The sequence below is a fragment of the Brachyistius frenatus genome, unplaced genomic scaffold (genome assembly GCF_029030835.1).
Source record: "Brachyistius frenatus isolate BFR_SWC_R1_liver_20210118 unplaced genomic scaffold, ASM2903083v1 Contig_84, whole genome shotgun sequence".
Classification (NCBI taxonomy): Eukaryota; Metazoa; Chordata; class Actinopteri; family Embiotocidae; genus Brachyistius; species Brachyistius frenatus.
Genome location: NW_027210683.1, coordinates 415,001 through 436,789, shown reverse-complemented (window position 1 = coordinate 436,789; position 21,789 = coordinate 415,001). Strand labels below are relative to the sequence as shown.

At 47.9% G+C, this 21,789-nt stretch overlaps 1 protein-coding gene across 4 annotated transcripts in view; it reads right to left on the bottom strand.

Annotated features, from left to right (window-relative positions):
* Positions 1-282: 282 nt before the first annotated feature.
* The window catches only part of nsd1b (nuclear receptor binding SET domain protein 1b), a 21,914-nt gene continuing 407 nt past the window's right edge, over positions 283-21,789 (bottom strand). For 2 of the 4 annotated variants that reach the window (XM_069709590.1, XM_069709594.1), the window contains exons 2-24: positions 20,322-21,154; positions 18,716-18,860; positions 18,016-18,188; positions 14,850-17,823; positions 13,406-13,518; positions 13,039-13,282; positions 12,107-12,207; positions 10,198-10,240; positions 9,750-10,009; positions 9,535-9,669; positions 8,877-9,000; positions 7,987-8,187; positions 7,733-7,912; positions 6,618-6,774; positions 6,315-6,520; positions 6,128-6,240; positions 5,847-5,993; positions 4,833-4,955; positions 4,642-4,758; positions 3,909-4,050; positions 3,317-3,423; positions 3,030-3,231; positions 283-2,573 (exon numbers count right to left, since the gene is read on the bottom strand). In XM_069709590.1, coding sequence (XP_069565691.1) covers positions 1,813-2,573; positions 3,030-3,231; positions 3,317-3,423; positions 3,909-4,050; positions 4,642-4,758; positions 4,833-4,955; positions 5,847-5,993; positions 6,128-6,240; positions 6,315-6,520; positions 6,618-6,774; positions 7,733-7,912; positions 7,987-8,187; positions 8,877-9,000; positions 9,535-9,669; positions 9,750-10,009; positions 10,198-10,240; positions 12,107-12,207; positions 13,039-13,282; positions 13,406-13,518; positions 14,850-17,823; positions 18,016-18,188; positions 18,716-18,860; positions 20,322-21,137 — 7,584 coding nt within the window. In that variant the 5' untranslated portion in view covers positions 21,138-21,154 and the 3' untranslated portion in view covers positions 283-1,812. The remainder of the gene's footprint in view (positions 2,574-3,029; positions 3,232-3,316; positions 3,424-3,908; positions 4,051-4,641; positions 4,759-4,832; positions 4,956-5,846; positions 5,994-6,127; positions 6,241-6,314; positions 6,521-6,617; positions 6,775-7,732; positions 7,913-7,986; positions 8,188-8,876; positions 9,001-9,534; positions 9,670-9,749; positions 10,010-10,197; positions 10,241-12,106; positions 12,208-13,038; positions 13,283-13,405; positions 13,519-14,849; positions 17,824-18,015; positions 18,189-18,715; positions 18,861-20,321; positions 21,155-21,789) is intronic. The other 2 variants (XM_069709593.1, XM_069709592.1) reach the window with 2 other exon arrangements.

Genomic DNA, 21,789 nt, shown 5'->3' with positions numbered 1-21,789 from the left:
ATTATAAAAGAAGGAATATATTTGTTAGCATTCAGCTGCATCTCGTGTGGATAATTAGCATCCAGACATATTTGGCTTGAGAGCTGCTGAAATAATAAACACTTAACTTATAATAAATGTTGGAGCGTTTGGGTGGAAAAAAACATTTTTATTCGACTTTTAATTAAAATCATTTAAAGCCTCATTGCAGGATTTAATAGTAGCTTTGATTTTAGCCGCTCACGTATTTCTGTGAATCTTTGTGTTTGACAAAAATGTAAAGAAAAGACTACAGAGTCCTCATTTCATAACTTCTTCTTATATATTTATATAGCAGTTGTTTTGACAGGTTGAGATCTACAGTTCATAATTACACTGGAATGAAACATGACTCGCTGGGCGACTGTAAAAAGGCGTTCGTAGGGGAACTGGTGTCTCACGGGGCGCCGTTACCTTCCTTCAAAATATCTCCAAAGAAACACACGAAGGCATCAGATGACAGACAATATCAAGCAGACAGGAACATGTGGCAAGAACACAAGAACACCGTCATGGCCGAAGAGTGCGTCGTTCCAAGCATCCCCCCCTCCCCCTCCTCCCCCCACGGAGAGTCGAGATGGAGGAGCGCCATCTTCCTCATCGTCATTTGTGCGTCACAGAACAGCGTATAAATAAAGACGACAGCGTACACACTGGAGCCGACGGACGCTCGCTTCCTAAACAACCTACGAGATCGTCCCACGATGGCATAAATATGTTCTGAGAGTCGTTGCCACGCCGACACGAGGACCGCTCTCCGTCCGATACGACCATCTCGGTCAGTTTTTTTTTTTTGGCATGAAATGATCGAATCTAGAGTCGTTCTCTAAACCGCTAGTGACACCTGTGATCCAGAACGTTTGTGTTTATTTAAAAAAAAAAAAAAAACTCCTTTAGACTGATTTTTCCAACCAGGCGTGTTCGAGGCGCCAACCAGCCAACCAGCCAGCCAACCAACCAGCCAGCCAGCCAGCCAACCAGCCAACCAACCAGCCAGCCAACCAACCAGCCAGCCAGCCAGCCAACCAGCCAACCAACCAGCCAGCCAACCAGCCAACCAACCAGCCAGCCAACCAGCCAGCCAACCAGCCAACCAGCCAACCAGCCAACCAGCCAACCAGCCAACCAGCCAGCCAACCAGCGTGATTTCAGTCTGATCATGAAGCACCAACTGCTGAAGACGTGGACTCGGAGGGGAGACGGGATTTAACGGAAGCAACGACTCCGACGGGTTTCCGGTCGTGGAGTCGTGGAGGGAAGTTCGACTGGAGTCCGCTGGAATCCGGATTACTGGAGTTTGAGGCTCGTTGTGTTTTTCATCTGGAGCCTCGTTCACGTTCGAAAGCACCAACGAACTCCAGCTGGCTTCACTACGGACAAACACCACGTTTGGTATCACAGCGACCCTCAAACTGCACGGATGTAAACATATTCCGGACTCTGATTGGTCCAAAAAAAAAAACCCGAACGTGCCCGACAGGAAGTTTGAATCTGAAGATGAACTTCCTGAAATAAAAGACGTGAACGTGAGAAAATAAACACCGAAGTCAAACGTGTTTTCTGTGATCTGAACGAAGGTGAACTCACGAGGTCCGACTGATTCTCAGGACGAAACTACGTGATGAAGTATAAATAAACGTTGAAATCGTAGATTGTGTCAGAATATTTACTGTAAATCCGTACGAGTTTATTTCTTTGTTTATGTTTAGTTTTGTCCTAAAAATCCTCCTTAAAGTGACGCGTTCATCTCGGTGTGCTTCCTCTCTGTAGTGACTGTCAACAATCCACTGTGCATCACTCCTCCTCCTCCTCCTCTTCTTCCTCCTCCTCATCATCCTCCTCCTCCTCCTCATCATCATCCTCCTCCTCCTCATCATCATCCTCCTCATCATCATCATCCTCCTCTTCGTCTTTGAGCTCCAGGTATTCCCCCTCTTCCCCCCCCTCTTCCCCCTCTTCCTCCTCTTCTTCCTCCACCTCCTCCTCCTCTTCGTCGTCGTCTTCCTGCGTGTCTGATTTCTGCCTTCCCTCCTCCTCTTCCTCCTCCGCCAGAAGCTCCTCCTCTTCGTCCTCCTCCAGGACGTCCCTCTCCTCCTCGTACGAGGAGATGGGCGAGTAGTGCGGGAGGTCGAAGACGTGCGGGCTGCCGGGAGCGTCGGAGGTGCCGGGCGGCGGCGAGGAGGCGGGAGCGGCGACGGGGATGGTGATGGGCACCGGGATGGAGAACGCAGGAGGCGACTCGGAGGTCGCGGCGCCGCTCTCCGCCGCCCTCCCGGTGGCGGCGGGGGCGTTGGAGGCGGCGGGGGGGATGACGGCCATGCCCAGCCCCGGCGGCAGCGCTCGGGGGGCGGGCGCGTACTCCCGGATCTCCCCCGGCTCCAGCGGATCCGGACCGCAGGGGTCGTGCTCGCTGCAGCACAGCTTCCCGTCCAGCTTGGAGATGAAGAGGAGGCCGTCGCGGTGCTGAGCGCAGTAGGAGGAGGGGCACATCTCGCAGAAGGACGCCGCCTCCTTACTGCAGATGTCACACTGGTGCCACGGACACTCCCAACGACCTGCCACGGACAAACAGACGCAGAGCAGGAAACCTTTCAACGCAGGTTTTCTTTCAAATGAATCAACAAAATAACAGTTTATCAGCCTGAAACTGAAAACAAAAGTTTCCGACTGTCCTTGAACTCATCACGCGCACCAAACGCCTCCAAATCTGATCTTAAAACAAGTTAGTTAAACTTAAACAACAAGTTAAACAACTTTCTGGAAGTTTCAGTCAGATTTATTCATTTCAGTGATGGAAAGTCTCAGGAAGCTACATTCTTCTGTTGTTACTTGGTTTTCATTAAATAAGTAAAATAAATCAAATATATCCAACGGTAAATAAAGCAGTTACTTTTAGCTTTACTTTGGAAAAAACAACAACATAAGGTGCTCCGCCCACTTCGCTGCATCACGATTAACCCTGAAGGTGTCCCTCTGCTCTCCAACACGCCCCCTGGTGGTGAGTCACTGACCTGCAGGCCTCTTGGTGAGGTTCAGACAGTCCGCGTGGTAAACTTTGGGACATCCGGGTCTCTTACAGGACACCATCTGTCCTCCGTCCCCGCAGCTGAAGCACTCGTCCTCCCTCTCTTTGGTCAGCACCGCCTTGTTCTTCCTCTTCCCGTGGCCCCGCCTCTTCAGCTTACGACCTTTGTCCTCAGACGGAGGGTTGTTCTGGTTCAGAGGAGAGACGCCGGCTCAGTTTTATGTTAACATCAGATGACCTGTACTCTTAAATCAACAGTGTGGCTCCGCCCACCTTCGGCCTGACGCCCAGGAAGCCGCTGCAGTTCGGAGCGCCGCATTTGCACACCGTCTTCCCGTTTCCCAAACACTCCAGGTTGTAGTTGAAGGTGAGCTCGGTGCCTGAACGCAACACAAACACACCAGGTTAGTCCGACTGATGAGGCCTTGGCAAAGACGCCATCTGGTGGTCAAACAACCTGCTGCACCAAAAACCTTCACAGAAACAAGCTGGATATTTTTAAATTCATCAGCAGGGTCAGTCACAGCGACTAAAAGTTATTTCAGCAACACACGGAGATGTGAAGTGAAAACGTAGACGGCCTGTCTGGAATTGGAAATCAGTCCCTCCAGGAAATAATTGTTTTTTTTTACTTTTTAATTGCTGCAACTTTTCCGCAAAAAATCTCGTCAATAAATGTCGTTTTTAACATAATGCCACAAATAACGTGCAAATATTAGAGTTTAATGTTTAGAAACGTGTCATCCAGAATAAAATGCTGAAATATCTGGATAAAGGAAATGATTCAGTTTAAAGAGCTGCTGACGAATCTGCTGAAATAAACGTTACATCCAGGTGTTTTGAAGGAATCAGGAGTCCGGCGTACCTGCAGCGATGTCGACGAGGGCGAACAGCCCCACCCGGGTGTCTCCGCTCACCGTCCACTTCTGGGTCTCACAGTTGGGCTGACAGCAGTGGTTCATGAAGCGCGCCTCGTTCCCCTTCGGCCCGGCGTCGATGATCCGGTCCTGACAGACACACAACGGGAAATAAGTCAGTCCGACTCATCTGAAACAAATCTTCCTCCTCCTCCTCTTCCTCTTCGTGATGCACGCCGATATATATTCTTATGTTTTCCTGCTGCAGCTCCAACCAGAGGACGGACGTTCACCTCTCGGCTTGTTGTTGGAAAAGGTCCCGCTGCAGCGCGCAAAAGGAGTTTCATACAAATGAAGCAGCGCAAAGACAGTTGTGTTGGTGGTTATTTGGTTGGTACTGGTTGGTTTTGGTTGGTACTGGTTAATACTGGTTGGTTTTGGTTGGTACTGGTTAGTAGTCTGGTTTTGTTTCCACAGATCTCAGGTGTGTTCAGGTGGACCACATTTTGGAGCAGGTCCGTGGTTTTGGGTGGAAAACAGGAAGCTGCAGTGATTCTACTTCCTCAATAATGTCAAAAAACTCAACTTTGATTAGTTTTATTTATGTTTCTGAGATTGAATGAAAGAGCGGTCTGACAGTAAATGAATTTCTGAACATGAACGGATGATACTGCCAAAATAGTATTTTAGTCTCAACACCAGATGTTAGACTGTAAACCCGTCTGAGGTTCTGATCCGTACCTTGTCCAGCGTCAACATGTAGAAGTTACAGATGTCGTTCTCCTGAGCGTGTCGGATCCTCGACCGACACTCCTCCTCGTCGATCACCTCCCCGACGTACTCGCTGACGAAGTGACCCTGAGAGACACACGGGAACATTCACCATGGAGACATGACGTCGGACAGGAAGTCAGAACCAGAACGGCCGTCACCTTCTTGATGTCGTGGACGCAGCGCAGCCCCCAGCCTCGAGACAGCGTCCTGAAGATCTCCACCTGGCTGTACTGACGCTTGCTGAACGCCTGGTTGAGGCAGCGCTCGCCGGCCGGACACACCTGCAACGAAGCAGCATCGTCAGACGGAGACTCACCTGGATGTACGTAACACTCGGAGGTCTCCTAGCAGACGCCAGATAAACACCAGATATTTACACCTTTTTAAGTACAAAACAAAACCTTTTGGTATTCAACTGTTCCTTGTTTTGGACCGGATGAAAGTATCAGGTGTGAACCAATCAGCATCCATCAGTGATGTCATCAACCATCAGTGATGTCATCGTTGGTTTGTGAACATTATGAATCCTCCAGTTCAGATTCTGTCCGTCACCATCTTTGCTAGTTCAGAGCGGTTTGGAGCAGGAAGTGACCATATTTGGACGAGCTGGGGGAGGAGCCAGCGTTGGATCTGACCGATCTGATCGGAAACCTGACGATACTACGTCCCGCCCACCGATAGCTGTAACCTGACTGCACCACAGGCCTGTCAATCAAACAGACACGCCCCCAAAAACAGGTCTTCTTGAATCTTCTTTTCTAATGAATGAGGGATTATTTTCAGATGGACCTCCAGAAAACTAATAAGAAGGAGTGACTTTAGCTAACAACACCGAGATAACTGATGGACACATTTTATTCACTTTGGATTTGATGAGAGAAGTTGAATGGGAGTCTATGGAGCCGGAGGCTTTTTGGAGCCGACCTCTAGTGGCACTCGCTGGTATTGCAGCTGAAGACACTTCTGGATCAGAACCATTTTACAGACCTGAAGCTACGAACTCTTTTATATCCTGTCTGTGATCTTAACCCCTTAAACTCTAAACACTGCTTTGTAAAAAATAAATACTCTAATTTAATCAAAAACAGCTCCACAACAACACGACCAAACTCAGCTGTTAAACTTCAACTCCACCAAATCTCATACAAAAGAAATGACACGGTTTCCGGTACCTGCGGGTGGCATTCGTACAGCAGCATGCGGTTGATGCACTCCGAGTCCATTCCACACGGACTCTCGTCCGTCGCCTTGCAGTTACAGCGTGGGATCTCCGACAGGTCGGCCGTGAAGATCTGAACCTTTCCTATCGGCCGGTTCACCTGGAGGAGTCGGAAAAGTGTCCGTCAGGTCGGGAATGTTTCTGAACACGTTATTAAAAGGCGTCCGTCCCCTGAGTGCTGCCTCCATGTTACCCTGTCGTCTCGGTAATGTCGGTATAATGTTTTATTTTTACCTTGATGTGTTTGTACGGCGGCGGCTTCCTGTCGTTCTTTCGGTCCTCCTGAAGCTGACGAAGCTCCTTCTCCGCCTGCAGCTCACGAAACCTCACGGCCGCCTCCTCCAACGCTGAGGAGAGACACCGACAGTCAAACGACCGCGTCGAAGGGATTCAAATGAATCCGCTCTAGAAGCCACGTCACCTTTCTTGTAGGTGGCGTCGACGCCTTTGCCCATCTTCTCTTTGCTGTTGGCGTCCACGTCCATGTAGGGGAAGACGCGGGCCTGGTACGTCCACAGGTAGTCGTTGGAGCCGAAGAAGTGGACGGGGAACTCGCCGATGTCGTGCCTCATTCTCTGGATGTTCTCGGGGATGGTTTTGGGATGGCTGACCTCGGCCGGCCACCACCTTCCAAGAGCGGGAAGAAGAAGCCGATCAAGAACAGAACAACGGAAATAAAAGGTTGAACGAAGAGCGTCTGTCTGGTTTGTTTGTCTTTCCTGACCTGTAGCGGCCGACCTTCACCCACAGGATGTCTTTGAACCGAGGCTTCTTGCCCGCCTTGCAGTCGTTGCAGAACCAGCTGCCTTTGGGCATCTCGATGTTCAGACACTCGCGGTGAAACGCAGCGGGACAGGACTCACAGCAGAGCAGGCTGCCCCCTGCAGGACAGGTGGGGGAACAACAACCATTTAACAACACTCACGGGGCGCTACGTCCTCTTTTAGCTCATTGTTTTGGTTTCAAACTCCAAGACTAATGTTTACGCATCTGCTGAACGTGGAAACAGAAGTTTTCTTTATTAACTTGTAACTTTATGCTGTTTGCATGAACTTTTGCCCGAAGTAATGAAGTTTTCAGAAGTAACTCAACACTAAAACCACATTTTCAGTTCTTTTCAGGATTTCAGTGTTTGATTTTGCAGCTTTTTTCAAAAATTACGATGTAATTTGAGGAGTTTTAAGTGAGTCTCTGCTGTAAAATTTTTAAGAAGAATTGCAAATCAAGGAGAAAAAAAAGTGAATTTTATTTTAGCACCTTTCTGCTAAAGAGAAATATGTGGTGACTTCCTGTGATAATAATCCTGCTGCACATCCCAGAAATATCTGACTTGTAATGTGTTTTCCTTCCCGTGTTGAACTCAGAACCGTCACGAGGCCCAAAGTGATGAAGAGTGTATAAGTGACGTATCTTCCCAGAACAGACGGTCTGTGACTGGAATAGAACAAAGGCTCCAGCTGCCTTCAAAATAAGAGCTTCAGATGCTTTTTAAATCACATTCATTCAACACTAAAACAAAGTTCAGTCTCTTCCAGCTGGAAGTGGAGAAAACTCATTGAACATGTTCCTCAATCCATCATAAGACCACATTTCCCACAAACCCCGTCACCTCCTGTTGTTGCGGTTTGTTTTGATGGTGAGAGGAGAGGGGGTGGAGCCTAATGATAGGAAATAACAACGTAGTTTTGGTAATAAAGTCAGTTTTAAGTTGAAAGGAGACTTTATGGTGTCATACTTTCAGCAGAGCTTCTGTTCACGACAGTTTTTTGTGTAAAAAGTGCGAGTTTCTCTACCGACTCTCCACCCGTCTGGTTCCGGAGGTTAAAAAATGTTCGGTACCTTCGGTGCAGACGAAGCACCAGCTGACGTTGACGTGTTCGTGGTTCTTGACGCCGCGGCGGGCGGTGAAGTGGTTGGGGCAGATGATGCTGTTGTTGGAGAGCACCACGGTGCCGGCCGCCATGCACAGGTCGGTGGCGTGGTAGGCGACCGGGCAGCGAACGCAGCGCACCAGACGACCTTCAGACAGACGGGAGGACAGACGGTTAGAGCTGCACACAGCGACGGGCTCACCTGATCGGGCCGCCGTTCACCTTTGGAGACGGACGAGCTGCTGGGGTTGGCGATGAAGCAGGTGAGGCAGACGTGGATGGAGCAGCGGAAGCCGCGGTTCACCGGAGCGGTCGGGGCGAAGGCGGCGATGCACTCGCCGTGATAGAACTTCCCGCACACGGGAATCATGCAGCGACGCACGTCCTCGCTGCGCTTCTTACACACGAAGCAGGTGTGGACACCTGAACGCATCATCAGGAGATACAACATCATCCGTCTCATGGTTTTAATTCAAATCAAAGAGTTTAGAACAACAGATATAGGAGCAGTTCTTTGGGTATTTTTACACTCTAGTTCATCTTTAAACCATTTATCTTGATAAGTAAACAAACACAAATCTTTGCGGTGAATAATTATATTTTTACATTGACATTAAAATGGGGTTTTATTGGGTGTTAATGCAGCTCAAGAATCACTGTTTACATGCTGAATATGATAACGTGAACGTGTCTATCAGCTGGTTTTAAATGTTAAAAATCAATGAAAGTATATAAATGTAGTTTTTGTTTTATACATGTCACTTGTTTTGTTTATTTTCTACATTTTAATTTGTCACTCCAACAATTCAAAAGCAGAAACATTTTACAAACAAAAAATGTTTACGATTCAAAAGAGAAAAGTGTGTAACGCTGTCAATCATGTTCAGTCCTCCGAGGACCGTTAGATAAAGTGATGGACTTAGTCAGAGCTTGTTTTTACTTGAAGATCTGAGGACTGAAATAAATCTACATTAAAAAAAAGTGTTTTACATCTCTGACTTTCTTTATTGACATTTCGCTCTGCAGTGAGTTCAAATGGAAAATTAAAAACCTTGTTCTTATTATTCTTATTAGTTTCGCCATCAGTGACCAGCCGTGAAGCGTCGACTCACCTGATTTGCACTCCGGACAGACGAACTTCCCTTTGGGCGCCTCGGCCAGAGAGATGCAGGCGAGGTGGAACGCTCCGCAGCACTGACCCTCGCAGAGCAGCAGCTCGCCCGTCTTCTCACACACCTGACGCACAACAACCAACACAAAGCTGCGTTCAGAGACACCAAACAGTGAAACAGACTCAGAGCAGCGAGGCGACGGCGGCGGTTCCACTTCCTGCGTGGTTTCAAAATAAAGCTTTTTTCCAGAAGAAATTAAAAAAAATATTCCTGAGTTTTAATGTGACAAACTTACAATGTGTGAAACGGGACGTCCCGCAGGGATCGCTCTCTGGTCCTGTTGACCATTTATATTCATAACGCTGTAACGTTTGTCTGTATATTCCTATTTTTTTTTTATCATTCCCACTGGTGTTGTTTTAAATAACTTATTTAATTAACTCAGTATCTGAACAAATGTTAAATATGGTCACAGTCTCCTCTTGTGCTATTCGATAGGATAATGGACAGAAACATTTTGATGTCACAGGGAAGGTGACCTTGGACCTTTTGGAAATAAAAGGTCATCACTTCATTCACTCTCAGTCCTCCAAACATAAACTCCATCACTAATATAAAGTGTTTTCTCCAACAGCTCTACGATCGTCATTAAGTTTACCTGACAGATGTTCTCCTTCATGGACGCCGGCCCTCCTCGGTCCCCGATGATCTTCCTGGTGGATAAAAGTGTGTCGTCACACAGCGACAGGTCGTCCTTCATGGAGAAGCTGTGCTCGAGGCTGGAAGCGTCGCCCTGACGACACAGAGGATAACATCAGCTTCTGTGTAGTAAAACATCTGAGCGGCCGTATGGAGAAAGAAAAGATGGCCGACCTCCGACTCTGCTGGGTCCTTCCTGTCGTCTGCCTGAGGACAATCTACGTTTGCTGAAGCCGCCTCCTCCTGGCCCGGTTCGGGTTCAGGTGGAGAGGAGGGAGCAGGAGGGCTGTGACTGGTCGGAGCGGAGGGGGCGGGTGGAGAGGTGGGAGGCCCAGACGGCAGTGGAGGTGGAGGTGGAGGTGGAGGTGGCGGAGGCAGCGGCATGGAGACAGTCGGCGGTTTAATCTTTGATTTTGAAGATGGAGGCGCAGAATCTGTGAGAAGGAACGCAGCTTTAGAAGCAGGAACAACAGAGGAAACAGAAAAATGGATTCACTATTTAAAACCGTCTGAATGACTCCATTTAAAAATAATTTTAATAAATATTTTTAACATTCAAAGTACATTTTTAGGGATAAAAAAAAGTATGGAATACGATTATATTATACGATGACTCACTGACCGGACTGAGGAGCAGGACTCGAACTGGTCTTCAGGGTTTTGACCTGAAACAAACAAAAACACGATCAATAAACTGTTAAAGGAACAGAAACGTCCGTCTGAAATGTCGGTCCGCCCGAGAAAGAACATTAACGACCTCCTGAGGGAGTTTTCTCCACATCATCTGCCTTTTTAAATTACATCTCTAAGCCTTCTTAGATTATTTTGAACAAATAATTTACAGCGCCTTGCAAAAGTATTGACCCCCCTTGGCGTTTTTCCTATTTCGTTGCCTTACAACTTGGAATTAAAAGTGATCTTTATTTGGATTTCATGTAATGGACATACACAAAATAGTCCAAATTGGTGAAGTGAAATGAAAAAATAACTTGTTTCAAAAAATTCTAAAAAATAAATAACGGAAAAGTGGTGCGTGCATATGTATTCACCCCCTTTGCTATTAAGCCTCTAAATAAGATCTGGTGCAACCAATTACCTTCAGAAGTCACGTAATTAGTTAAATAAAGTCCACCTGTGTGCAATCTAAGTGTCACATGATCTCAGTATATATATACACCTGTTCTGAAAGGCCCCAGAGTCTACAACACCACTAAGCAAGCAGCACCATGAAGACCAAGGAGCTCTCCAAACAGGTCAGGGACAAAGTTGTGGAGAAGTACAGATCAGGGTTGGGTTATAAAAAAATATCCAAAACTTTGAACATCCCACGGAGCGCCATTAAAGCCATTATTAAAAAATGGAAAGAATATGGCACCACAACAAACCTGGCAAGAGAGGGCCGCCCACCAAAACTCACGGACCAGGCAAGGAGGGCATTAATCAGAGAGGCAACAAGGAGACCAAAGATAACCCTGAAGGAGCTGCAAAGCTCCACAGCGGAGATTGGAGTTTCTGTCCATAGGACCACTTTAAGCCGTACACTCCACAGAGCTGGGCTTTACGGAAGAGTGGCCAGAAAAAAGCCATTGCTAAAGAAAAAAATAAGCAAACACGTTTAGTGTTCGCCAAAAGGCATGTGGGAGACTCCCAAACATATGGAAGAAGGTACTCTGGTCAGATGAGACTAAAATTGAGCTTTTTGGCCATCAAGGAAAACGCTATGTCTGGCGCAAACCCAACACCTCTCATCACCCCGAGAACACCATCCCCACAGTGAAGCATGGTGGTGGCAGCATCATGCTGTGGGGATGTTTTTCATCGGCAGGGACTGGGGGGAAACTGGTCAGAATTGAAGGAATGATGGATGGCACTAAATACAGGGAAATTCTTGAGGGAAACCTGTTTCAGTCTTCCAGAGATTTGAGACTGGGACAGAGGTTCACCTTCCAGCAGGACAATGACCCTAAGCATACTGCTAAAGCAACACTCGAGTGGTTTAAGGGGAAACATTTAAATGTCTTGGAATGGCCTAGTCAAAGCCCAGAACTCAATCCAAGTGAGAATCTGTGGTATGACTTAAAGATTGCTGTACACCAGCGGAACCCATCCAACTTGAAGGAGCTGGAGCAGTTTTGCCTTGAAGAATGGGCAAAAATCCCAGTGGCTAGATGTGCCAAGCTTATAGATACATACCCCAAGAGACTTGCAAGCTGTAATTGCTGCAAAAGGGGGCTCTACAAAGTATTGACTTTGGGGGGGTGAATAGTTATGCACGCTCAAGTTTTCTGTTTTTTTGTCTTATTTCTTGTTTGTTTCACAATAAAACATATTTTGCATCTTCAAAGTGGTAGGCATGTTGTGTAAATCAAATGATACAAACCCCCCAAAAATCAATTTTAATTCCAGGTTGTAAGGCAACAAAAAAAGAAATACGCCAAGGGGGGTCAATACTTTTGCAAGGCACTGTACATTATTATTTATTTTAACTTGTGTACGATTAATTGTTCACCCAACAGACGTCCGTATTGTACCTTCTTCTTGGGGCACGTCGATGCCTCCGACTCCAGACAGTACTCCAGGATCTTCTGAGTGGGCTTCCTCTTCCTCTTCTTCATCAGCACTGGAGCGCTTCCTATTAATCAAACAGCCGGGTTAGTATGAAACAAGAAGAGCTTCAGACGGACAGACTGCTGGTCCGTCCACATCAGGCCGGATTAACAACCGAGAAAAGCACAATTTGAGTTATCTAACGTGGTAGAAGTTACAATATGTTTTCAAGTAGTGTTGTGGAGGCTAGTGGGATGGCGTTAGATGCGGCTTCGCACTTTCATTAATTAAAATTTGTAGCTGTTATGTCCTGCGGGGTGGGCCTGGTGGTGGACATGATGTATTGCACATTTTCTATCACTTCCCGTGTCCACTATGTAGCATCATCAAGGTTTTAAGGCTTTTCTGGTCAATCCTCTAGCAAAACTAAGGCTCGAAATATGTCATTTCCTGTTGCCAGTAGGCGGCGCTATGACTACGACTGAATATTGGCACGTACATGTCATCAGGCTAGGACTTTTATCAAACATGTAAAGTTTGGGGAACATCAGACAATGTGCATCAAAGTTACAACAATTTACATTTTCACGATGAAACTTGCAAAATGGCCACCACGCCACGGACATACCGTGTGTTCAACGAAAACTAATTATTTTACAAACTTTTCATCCCAAAGGTCTTAAGATTGGACACACCAAATTTCAAGTCGGTCAGATCGAATTTGTAAAAGGAGTTCTCTAAAGCATAACACACGCAAATCACCGAAAATAGAAACAAAATTCAAAATGTCTGACTTCCTGTTGAGTTTAGGTCACAGCACCAAGACTCTTTTTTGTAGATCTACATATGATACACATGTCCGCCAAACTTGGTACATGTATGTGAAAGTAGTCTTCAAACAGAACCGCTGCCTTACTGTTGTCTTTGACGAGGCCTTCTGACAGCGACGGTTCGGCTTCAGGGGGAGGAGTCAATGTGTCGATGGAAAGGACCGGTGCATCTTGGGTAGGCATGCTGTCAGCAGTGGGAATCTGTAGCTCGGCGGGCATCGCTGTAGGGACTTCCTCGGGAGGCGGAGTCTGTATTTCCGGGAGTAAGCTGATTGGCGGGTGTTGGTTCTCGTCCGAGGGCTCAGACATGGAGGTGACGGGTTGAGTGGCCTGAGAAGACAAACGGTGTGAGTATCGTCTGCGTAACGTTTTATTAGCTCTTTAATGACACACTTTTACACGACAACATGTGGTTTTAAAGTTACACCAGAGCTTACTTTGTATGGTTTTTACCTTTCCAATCGACTGGAGAGGCTTTTTGGTTTTCTTCCTGGTGGAGAAGATCTGGTCGTACTCTTCGGTCCATTCAATCAGCCTCTTGCTTGGTTTTCTTATTCGTTTATGTGCTGAAGAAAAGAAGGTCGTTTTTTTTTTTATATATACTGGGTAAAACATTATAAAGGCTTCAGTGAGAGAATGGGAAAAGATCTTTTGTCAGTTGATCTACTGGACAGATATCACCTGTATTTTCCACCTGTAACGGGTTCATCATGTCGCATTTGCACCGCTTTTTTTTTCTGTCTGCACGTCAAACGAAGCGTTTTGTCTGCGTGGTTTTGTTTTACTTCCAGATTTGGACATTTTTCTTTGATTTTTGTGTTTCTAGCAGGTAAACGTAAAATATACCAGAGGTGTAGACGATGTTTTAAAACTTTAAACAACATTTTCTTTAGATACAAGAAATATAAGAAATACGTTTGTGTCCAGCTGGTAGCTATCAAACCTTTAAAGATAAATGTAAAGAAACCTGTTAGCAGCAGGAAAATGTATTTCTTGTCCTTGAAAGAACACGGGATGGACGTTGATGTAATGATGTGTTTTACTCTGAAAACTGACCGGATGCTCTATGCTTTCCATTTTCTGTTGGCCTTATACGTAATTGTATTTCAGTCACATTAATGCCACAGTTTATAGTTTTCATACCAGTCTGTGCTTCAATCTGCTTTTCTGGGTTTGTTTCCTGGATTCCATCAATGTGAATACATCTTTTCAGTCAAGTTTAAACTACCTGCCTCCTTTGTCTTCGTCTTTACAGTCTGGTGAGGTGTAATGTGCCTAATATGTAACCTAGGAAGAATGAGCTATTCCTGTAATGAGTAACGGGTGCACTCGGTTACATAACTTAACAGATGGAAGCAACATTTACTATTTGTGTGTGACGAGGAAAGAAATTACCAACAAGAGGAAAAGTTTAAAAAAAAGTCTTGGATTTGCATGGAGTTTACCTGATTTTGCAGCAGATCAATCAATGAACCTACTTCATCCTGTGCGTTTCAAAAAAATATGTATTTTCAAAAGTAAAAAGATCAAAAGTATGCATAATTAGCCATCAGCAGTTCCTCGTCAGTGTACCCATGCATGTACACTACGGTTACTGCATTCCTACAATACTGAACAAAACTTAGAAGTGTGATGATAGTCAGGCAGATTCTGTAGTTATAATAAGTGTTTTTTATGTGATGATTTGATGCGATTCTCAGAAAGAGGAAATCCCACTGCGTCTAGGTGTGCAGAAAAAAAATCACCAGACAGCAAGAAAGTGGACTAAACAACTCGGTTGTTGCGCATCTCAAGCTTTATACTCTCAGATTTGTACCTGTTGGTGTAGGATTGTGGGGGATTCGGGTCAGATTGCGCTCCAGTACTTCGGGCGGACCCTGAACCGGACTGTCCTCACCTGTCGGACCTTCGTCACCTCCTCCAGCGATGTGCGACAGGCCTTCGCTCGTCTTAGTGCAGTCTGCCACGAGGCCGTTCGGCTGTTCCAGACACAGCAGCGTAGTGTCACCCTCCCTCTGCTCCAAAGGCACCATGATCTGTAGATTCTCCTTCACTCTGCTCCATCTCTCCTCGTCCTCCTCCTCCTCCACCCCCCCGACCTCTCCTCCAGCACCTCCAGCCTGCCTCTGCCAGATGCTGCTCTGTAAGCCCAGCACTCTTGATGAGCAATCCACTCTGGATGAAGAGTCCATCGGTGGGAAGGATGCCGCGGACTCCAGTCCGGGGAAACCGGGTCCAGACCTGGCGGGACGACAAGGCACTTTGCGGTTGGCTCTCTTTTTCAACCCGGTGGAGTTGCCCCTTCGGTTGTAGGGCCTCTTGAACATCTGACTCGTGCCGACTTCGCCGTGTGTGACTAAGGTTTTGTCTGGACTTGAAATGCGATGAACGTATTTGGTTTGCTGATCTGCAGCCTCACCCGGCATCACCGAGGGCTCCGCCTTCACATGAGCGCTCGGTGGGCCGATCTCCAGCTCTAAGGGCGCCCCCTCTCGCTCCCGAGTGTCATGCAAGTCCTTCAGCATCATGAGAAAAGTGCTGAACTTGTAGTTTGTGTCCGGCTTGAAAGAGACGGGTTTGCCGCTGCCGTCATTCGCCAGAGACTGAAAGGTGACTTCATCCACGTTTTTAAAGGCATTCATGAAAGAAAATGGTGAGGAAGGTGAGGATGAGGAGCACGCATCGGTGGCGTGATCTTCTTTCTTTGCCTTTACCCGAGAAGTGAGAGGTATGAAGTCCATGGGTGGAGTCGAGGATATCGAGAGGTCTTCGTCTTCGCTCTTGACATCTGTTTCACAGTCATTTGAGTCCGAACACATCAAAGGGGGGGTGCTACCGATAGAAAAAGTCTCCTGCTCACACTCACTGTTGTCTTTATAATGAGATTTTAGAGATTTTATTTTAGTGCAAAAGTCCACTTTGGCGTCCCGATTCCACAGCAGGTCCTCGGCTTTCCTGGAAGGATTCTGGAGTTGCTTCTGCTCCGCCTCCTTTCGGGCTTTTTCGTGCTTCTTGCGCTCGGCCTCATGCATGGCCTTCAGTGCTCTCGTCATCAGCCGATTGCTGGCGGGGAGGTGGGCGGGTTGCTCACGTAAGACTTCCGGTAACGGCTCTGATTTGTGGACAACTTTCCGGAACTTCTTGGACGACGGGCCTTCGGGCACGGGAGCATTCCTACATACGGCGTTCCCGTGTCGGGGCGAGGGCCGGCCGCTCGGACTACAAGCTGTGACGGATGTAATTGGTTGCTCTGAACAGACCAACGGCTCAGGGGACTTGCTGGGTGCATTAGGAGGAGGAGTCTTCTTACCTTCTGACTGGTCTGTTTGGTTAGAAGAAGAGTAACTCCCATTGGTTGGGCTTTCTTTTGGTACCGGTACCCTTTCTGCTTCTGGGCTGCCTAACTTATCATCGGAGGCCACAACTTCATTCCCTTGAGGTGATTCGGACGAGAGACGAAGCATACCGGACCCAGCGCTCGCTTTTAACTTCTTAACTGTGACCTTGATGGATCTTGAACTCGTCTGATCTGCAGATGCCTTGTTATCCTTCGAGTCTGATTGTTTTTGATTTACTGATTGTACTTTCGTCTCATTAGTATCCGATGTTTTCTCTTTCTTCGCGCATTCAGGTTGGTCAGTCGGACGAATAATTACACAGGAGTTGAGGAACTTGTTATCCTTCAAGTCCTTCCGTATTAATTTAACAAAGGGAAGCCTGCACTGAGACACCAAACTGGCATGTTTCTCTAGCCTTGCTAGTGAGTCAGTAGTTTGAGCTTTTAAACTGGACGCCGAAGTCTTGTCATTTGATTTTTCTGGGTTAGAAATCTCGTCAGGTGTAACAACTTTTTTAGAGGCCGTCCCGTCAGGATCAGTTCGACTGACGCTCTTTACACTCTCTAAGAACCTGGATTGGTCGTTGAAACTGACTTTCGTGCAGGGCTCTGAGGCCTTTTTAACATCCGAGCTGCCTAACTGGCCGGACGACGGTCCGGTAACGCCGTCGGCAGGATTCACAGCTGTCTGTCCACCCTTTGGACATCCGCTGTCCCCAGGAGCCGGGGACTTCTGGTCAGCATGACCGCCAGTCGTACCAGAAGACCGATTAGCAGCTGCGGCGTTTTTACACTTCACATGTCCCGACTGTTCAGGAGGCAGACTGGTTTCAGTCGGCTTTTGCTTGTCTGACATCTCTGACTGGTCACTGGAGGACGTACAAGGAATCGGCGTCTTTTTACCAACAACAGAAGAGTTCTTCTTCTTGCAGGGCACCTTGCCAAAGAGCATGCGATCAGGCATCGGACTGGTGGTTTTAGGTCGCCTGTCTTTGCCTGATTTGCTGAACCAAAGACCGCTCTGAACCTCGGGCTGCTTCTTCACCTCTTTGACGACCGTGACGGAGGGCTGAGTCGGGGCGAGCTTCAGCTGCCGTTCAAGTGCTTTAGGACACAAAATCTTCGGGACTGACTCAAGGTCAGAGTACGGGCACTCTCCATTGTCTCTGTCTGATTGGTCAGGGCTGTTTCGCAGCGTCTTTTTAGAGTATTTACCACTTCTGTCCTTCGAAGATTTACTCGGTTTCTTCTTGCCAGAAGATTTCCTTAAAGTGCTTGGCTTTGTTGGGGATGAAATTTCTGGGGATGAAATGGATCCATTGGTTATGTGCGACGTCTCAGGAAGGATGCAGACAGGTGAAGTGGAAGGAGGAACGGTCGGTTGGGTCTTGTTCTCCGTCTCCGGTGTGGAGCGGTCGTGGAAGGCGTCATCCGCGGTCGAGGAAATGGAGGAAGCCATTTTGAGTCTCTCTGGGAGAACAGACTCAGCTTCTGCCACACTGGATTTCCAAGACTCCTGAAAACGCTTCGCAATCTGCAGGAAGAAAAAGAAAAACAAAGCCCAGTCAGAAAGTGTCATTCCTGAAGAAGTCTTTTAAAAGCTGTTCTTGTTGTGCAAGCTTTCTTTCACTGTCTACCAAGAGGACGACCCACCCAACAATGTTTTACACCAACTTCTCATCGTGGCACGCAAGTATCGCCTTGTTATTCATGAAATAATAATTACAGTGTATTTGTTGTTCTGCTCCCTTTGCTTCCCTCTCCGGCGCAGCAGGAGGAGCTGTTCGAATTCAAACCCTCCATGGAAAGCGTGAGTTGATTTTTCCTCCACCCAGACCAGCTCCTCGGGCTCCCCAAAGGTCCTGACATGGTAGAGGCGGCAGTGCCGGTCACTGGGCTCTGAGACAACAAGAAAACATCCGCTCGGTGTCATGAGACGCAAATTAAAAACCTGCAGAGGAAGTACACGAAACTCTGCAAAGGAAGCTTAAAAATGCAAATATTTAAAATAGTTTAATAGGGTAACTATTAATTGTAATTTATTACAATTGAGTAACCTTCCTAACACCACTTATACCTTATAACTACGGCTTCAATTTATTTAACATAAAAGAGTTTATTGTGAAACACGTTCATTTTTGTTGTCAAGAATTAACAGGACTGATGAACTTCTGGTGTTAGAACATCTCAACAAGATTTACAGGACAGTAAAAAATGGCATGTTAAATGGGAAATAGTTCACAACATAATAATGATTATTACCCCAAACATCATCTTTTTGACATGTTGGTTTCCATCAATAATTCATACAAGACAGTTCTGCAGTTACCAGCCGAGGTTCTCAATTAACAACCGAAATAACCCGCCAGAACATGTCTAGAAGCACCGACCTGGGTTATCAGAGTGATTCAACGTGTCAGGCCCACCTTTCACTCTGTGATAGAGTCCCGTTACGGGGTCAACAATCACCTCGCAGGGCCACCACGGTCTCCGGCCGAACTTTGCCCAGACGACTTCACCCTCGACAAACTTCACAGGCAGTAAAGTCTTTTTCTTGAAACTGTTCTGCTGCTGACGAGAGAAAACAGTGGTGATTAAAAAAAACTCAAAACAATTCACTGACAAGAAATATAAATGATAGTGAGTGTTGGATTCTTTTGCACACATTAAAATGCATGAAAAAAAAGGGTCGACTAAGTTTTTATGTTGGGCCTCAAAGGTCAAAGGTTTCCGTTTCTGACCACATTGATCTCTGTGGCTGGTTTTTCTGTGGTGACATTTTTATCTCGTCATCTTTTGTTGTGAAACCACAACAGGAACACCACCAGGACCTCGTAGCACCGGTTGCCTCCGTGTCCTTTGTGCGAGCGGGCCGGAGTTATGACCGGCACGTAGCGGCGCTGACCGGAGGGCCGACACCAGCTGCTGCTCTGATGTAACCGCCGGCTTTTAAAGGAACACTCACTCGCTTGTATCGTATCGAGTTACATGAGAGAACGAATGTGTCTGTTGAAGGTGGAACGTCCGGTCGCGGGTCCCGGGGAGGATGAAGACGCGTGGAGGAGGTCGTACGAAGCGTTTTCGGTGCAAAAAAACAACAACAAATGTGGTTAATGAGAAGTGAAGATCTGCGGCGAGGCCCGAGGAGGGATTAGCACCAGCTAGTTCACGGATTTTAGACCGAAGTGTCTGTTGTTGAGTTGCATTGTGGGTATCGTACCACCCGTCACGACCATCGTGAGCCCGGCACGGTTACAGGAAGGCTAATTCAGTGCAGTACGAGGCTAACGCCCGACTTAGCTTAGCTTAGCGATGGGACATGAATTTCAAATAGTTGTTATAATATAAAAAAAATCAATAAGTATGTGCGACTATTGTTCTTCCTTATTTCCCGTGTTTGACACCGAGTGGATTTTACATCGAACTACAACTCCCATGATGCTTTTGGCCTCCTCCTCTTTGCCTGATATTTGTTTCCATTTTTGGAAATGGGCGCCATTACAAGTGTTTCACATGAACTATCTGTCGTTCCTAGTTTTCATTATTGTAAGAAAACAATTGAAATCTTCTAATTCTCAGGAAAATTCTGCTGATATAAGAAGAATATTTGTTTTCCTGTGATTTCTAAAACGTGTGATTTATGGGTATTTATTCAGGAGTGACGGAGTTAAGACTCGAAGCGACGAATGACGCGAGAGATCCGATCTTCTAGGATGACACCTCAAACCTTTCTTCACCGTCGTGTCGTGCGGATTCAACCCGGACGTGACCGCCAGCACATCTGGGCTGCAGTCTGAAACCGGCCCGAAGAGTTCGGCGACCGCCTGCACGGAAAGCGTTGCGATCGCTCGCCGACCCGACGTGTACAACGAACCGTCTCCGGGCCGCGAGGTGTTCGGGATCGAATGTCGCGCCTGCGTGCGAAGAGGTTCTGTAACTCGGCGCCGTCGGAAGCGTTCCTCGCCGGGCCGGCGCTGCGGAGAGCCGCCGTGTGGCGACGGAGACAAACAACAACAAAACGGTACAACTTGCCACAGACTGCCTGGAGGAACTCTCCTCGAACAGGAAGAGCTCGGCGCCGCTCTCCCACTCGTCCTCCGAGCCGTCCCAGTACCTCCGGCGCTGACCGGAGGACTGGGAGCGCGTCACGACCTTCGCCGACGACACCGCGGCGTCCTTGGAGTCCGAGTTGGAGTCTCCGGGAGGGACGCGTTTGTCTCCGACGGGCGACGCGGTCCCCGCCTCGTCATCGTTGTCTTCGTCCTCGAACAAAGACGACTCAAAGTGGAGTAAACCGTTGGCGAAGGGGCTGCTGCTGTCCAGAGAGAAGGCCGGACTCGGCGGGCCCGAGAAACAACCTTCGGCCTTCTTGTCCGAGGAGTCGCTGCGATCGGCCGCGGGTGCGTCTGCGCTCTCGGGACGGACGCCGGGTTGTTTCTGTCCAAAACTGTCGTCTCTGCTCGTAATCTGGGCGCCAGAATAATCCCAGGAGTCCCGGTCCGCCTTCGCCCGGTCCTTCCTCCGCGGCGCCGCCCACTCCCAGCTCCTCTCCGGCTCCCTCGCCGGCAGCACCAGGTCGGGCTGGCTCACCATCTTGGTGAGATGCTGCAGCCTCCTGAGAGGACTGTAGGACGAAGAGGAGGGCGGCGAGGAGGAGGAGGAGGAGGAGGAGCGGTCCCTCGGCGTGAACCCGTAGACGTGTTTGAGGGAGGAGGCGGCGGCGGACATGGTGAGGCCGATCCTGTGGTCGCGCCGTCTGGTGGGGCAGGAGAGGGCGGAGAGGTCGGGGGTCAAAGGGCAGCTGGACTGATGGGTGTCCCTGCCGGGGCCTGAGCACGACCCGCTCATGCTGCCGCGGTTCCTCCCTGAAACCAGAGGAGGGAATTATCAGACATCAGGAACACGAAAAGCTCAAACGAAAACATCAAACTTCATTTCAGTACGTCTGCGAGGATCCTTCCAAGGACGCAGTTTTCCTTCATCCCATAATAATAATAATAATAATAATAATGTTCCCGACCGACATGGATTCTGTGATCCTCCTCTCATTCAATACAAAGGTCCAAACATGGCTGCAGTTCATCTGGTGCGACGTCAGACCGTCCTGCCTTCATCAGCCGTCAACATCAGAAGGCAGCCGGAGCTGATGTCACAGATTCTGCGCAAACACCGCGAGCCGCGCTGAGAACGCTGTTATCGCGATATGATGGAAATGACATGAAGCGCGATAAGGTCAGCCGGTAAACTCTCACCGGGCGGTTCATCAAAGCCGCGACGTGACCGCCGCGCGTCACGTTCGCAATCAGCCGCACGTTACCGGCGCTCCAACCGCGAATTAAAATGGACCCTTTCGTGCGCGTGCGTGTGTCCAACGCGCGTGTGCATCAGCGCGCGTGTGTGTGTGTGTGTGTGTGTGTAGGTTCGTGCAGCTGCATGTGTGTGTGCGTGCGTCGTTCGTGGCACAAGACAGAAACACAAATAGGCTAGCATGCAAAGACGA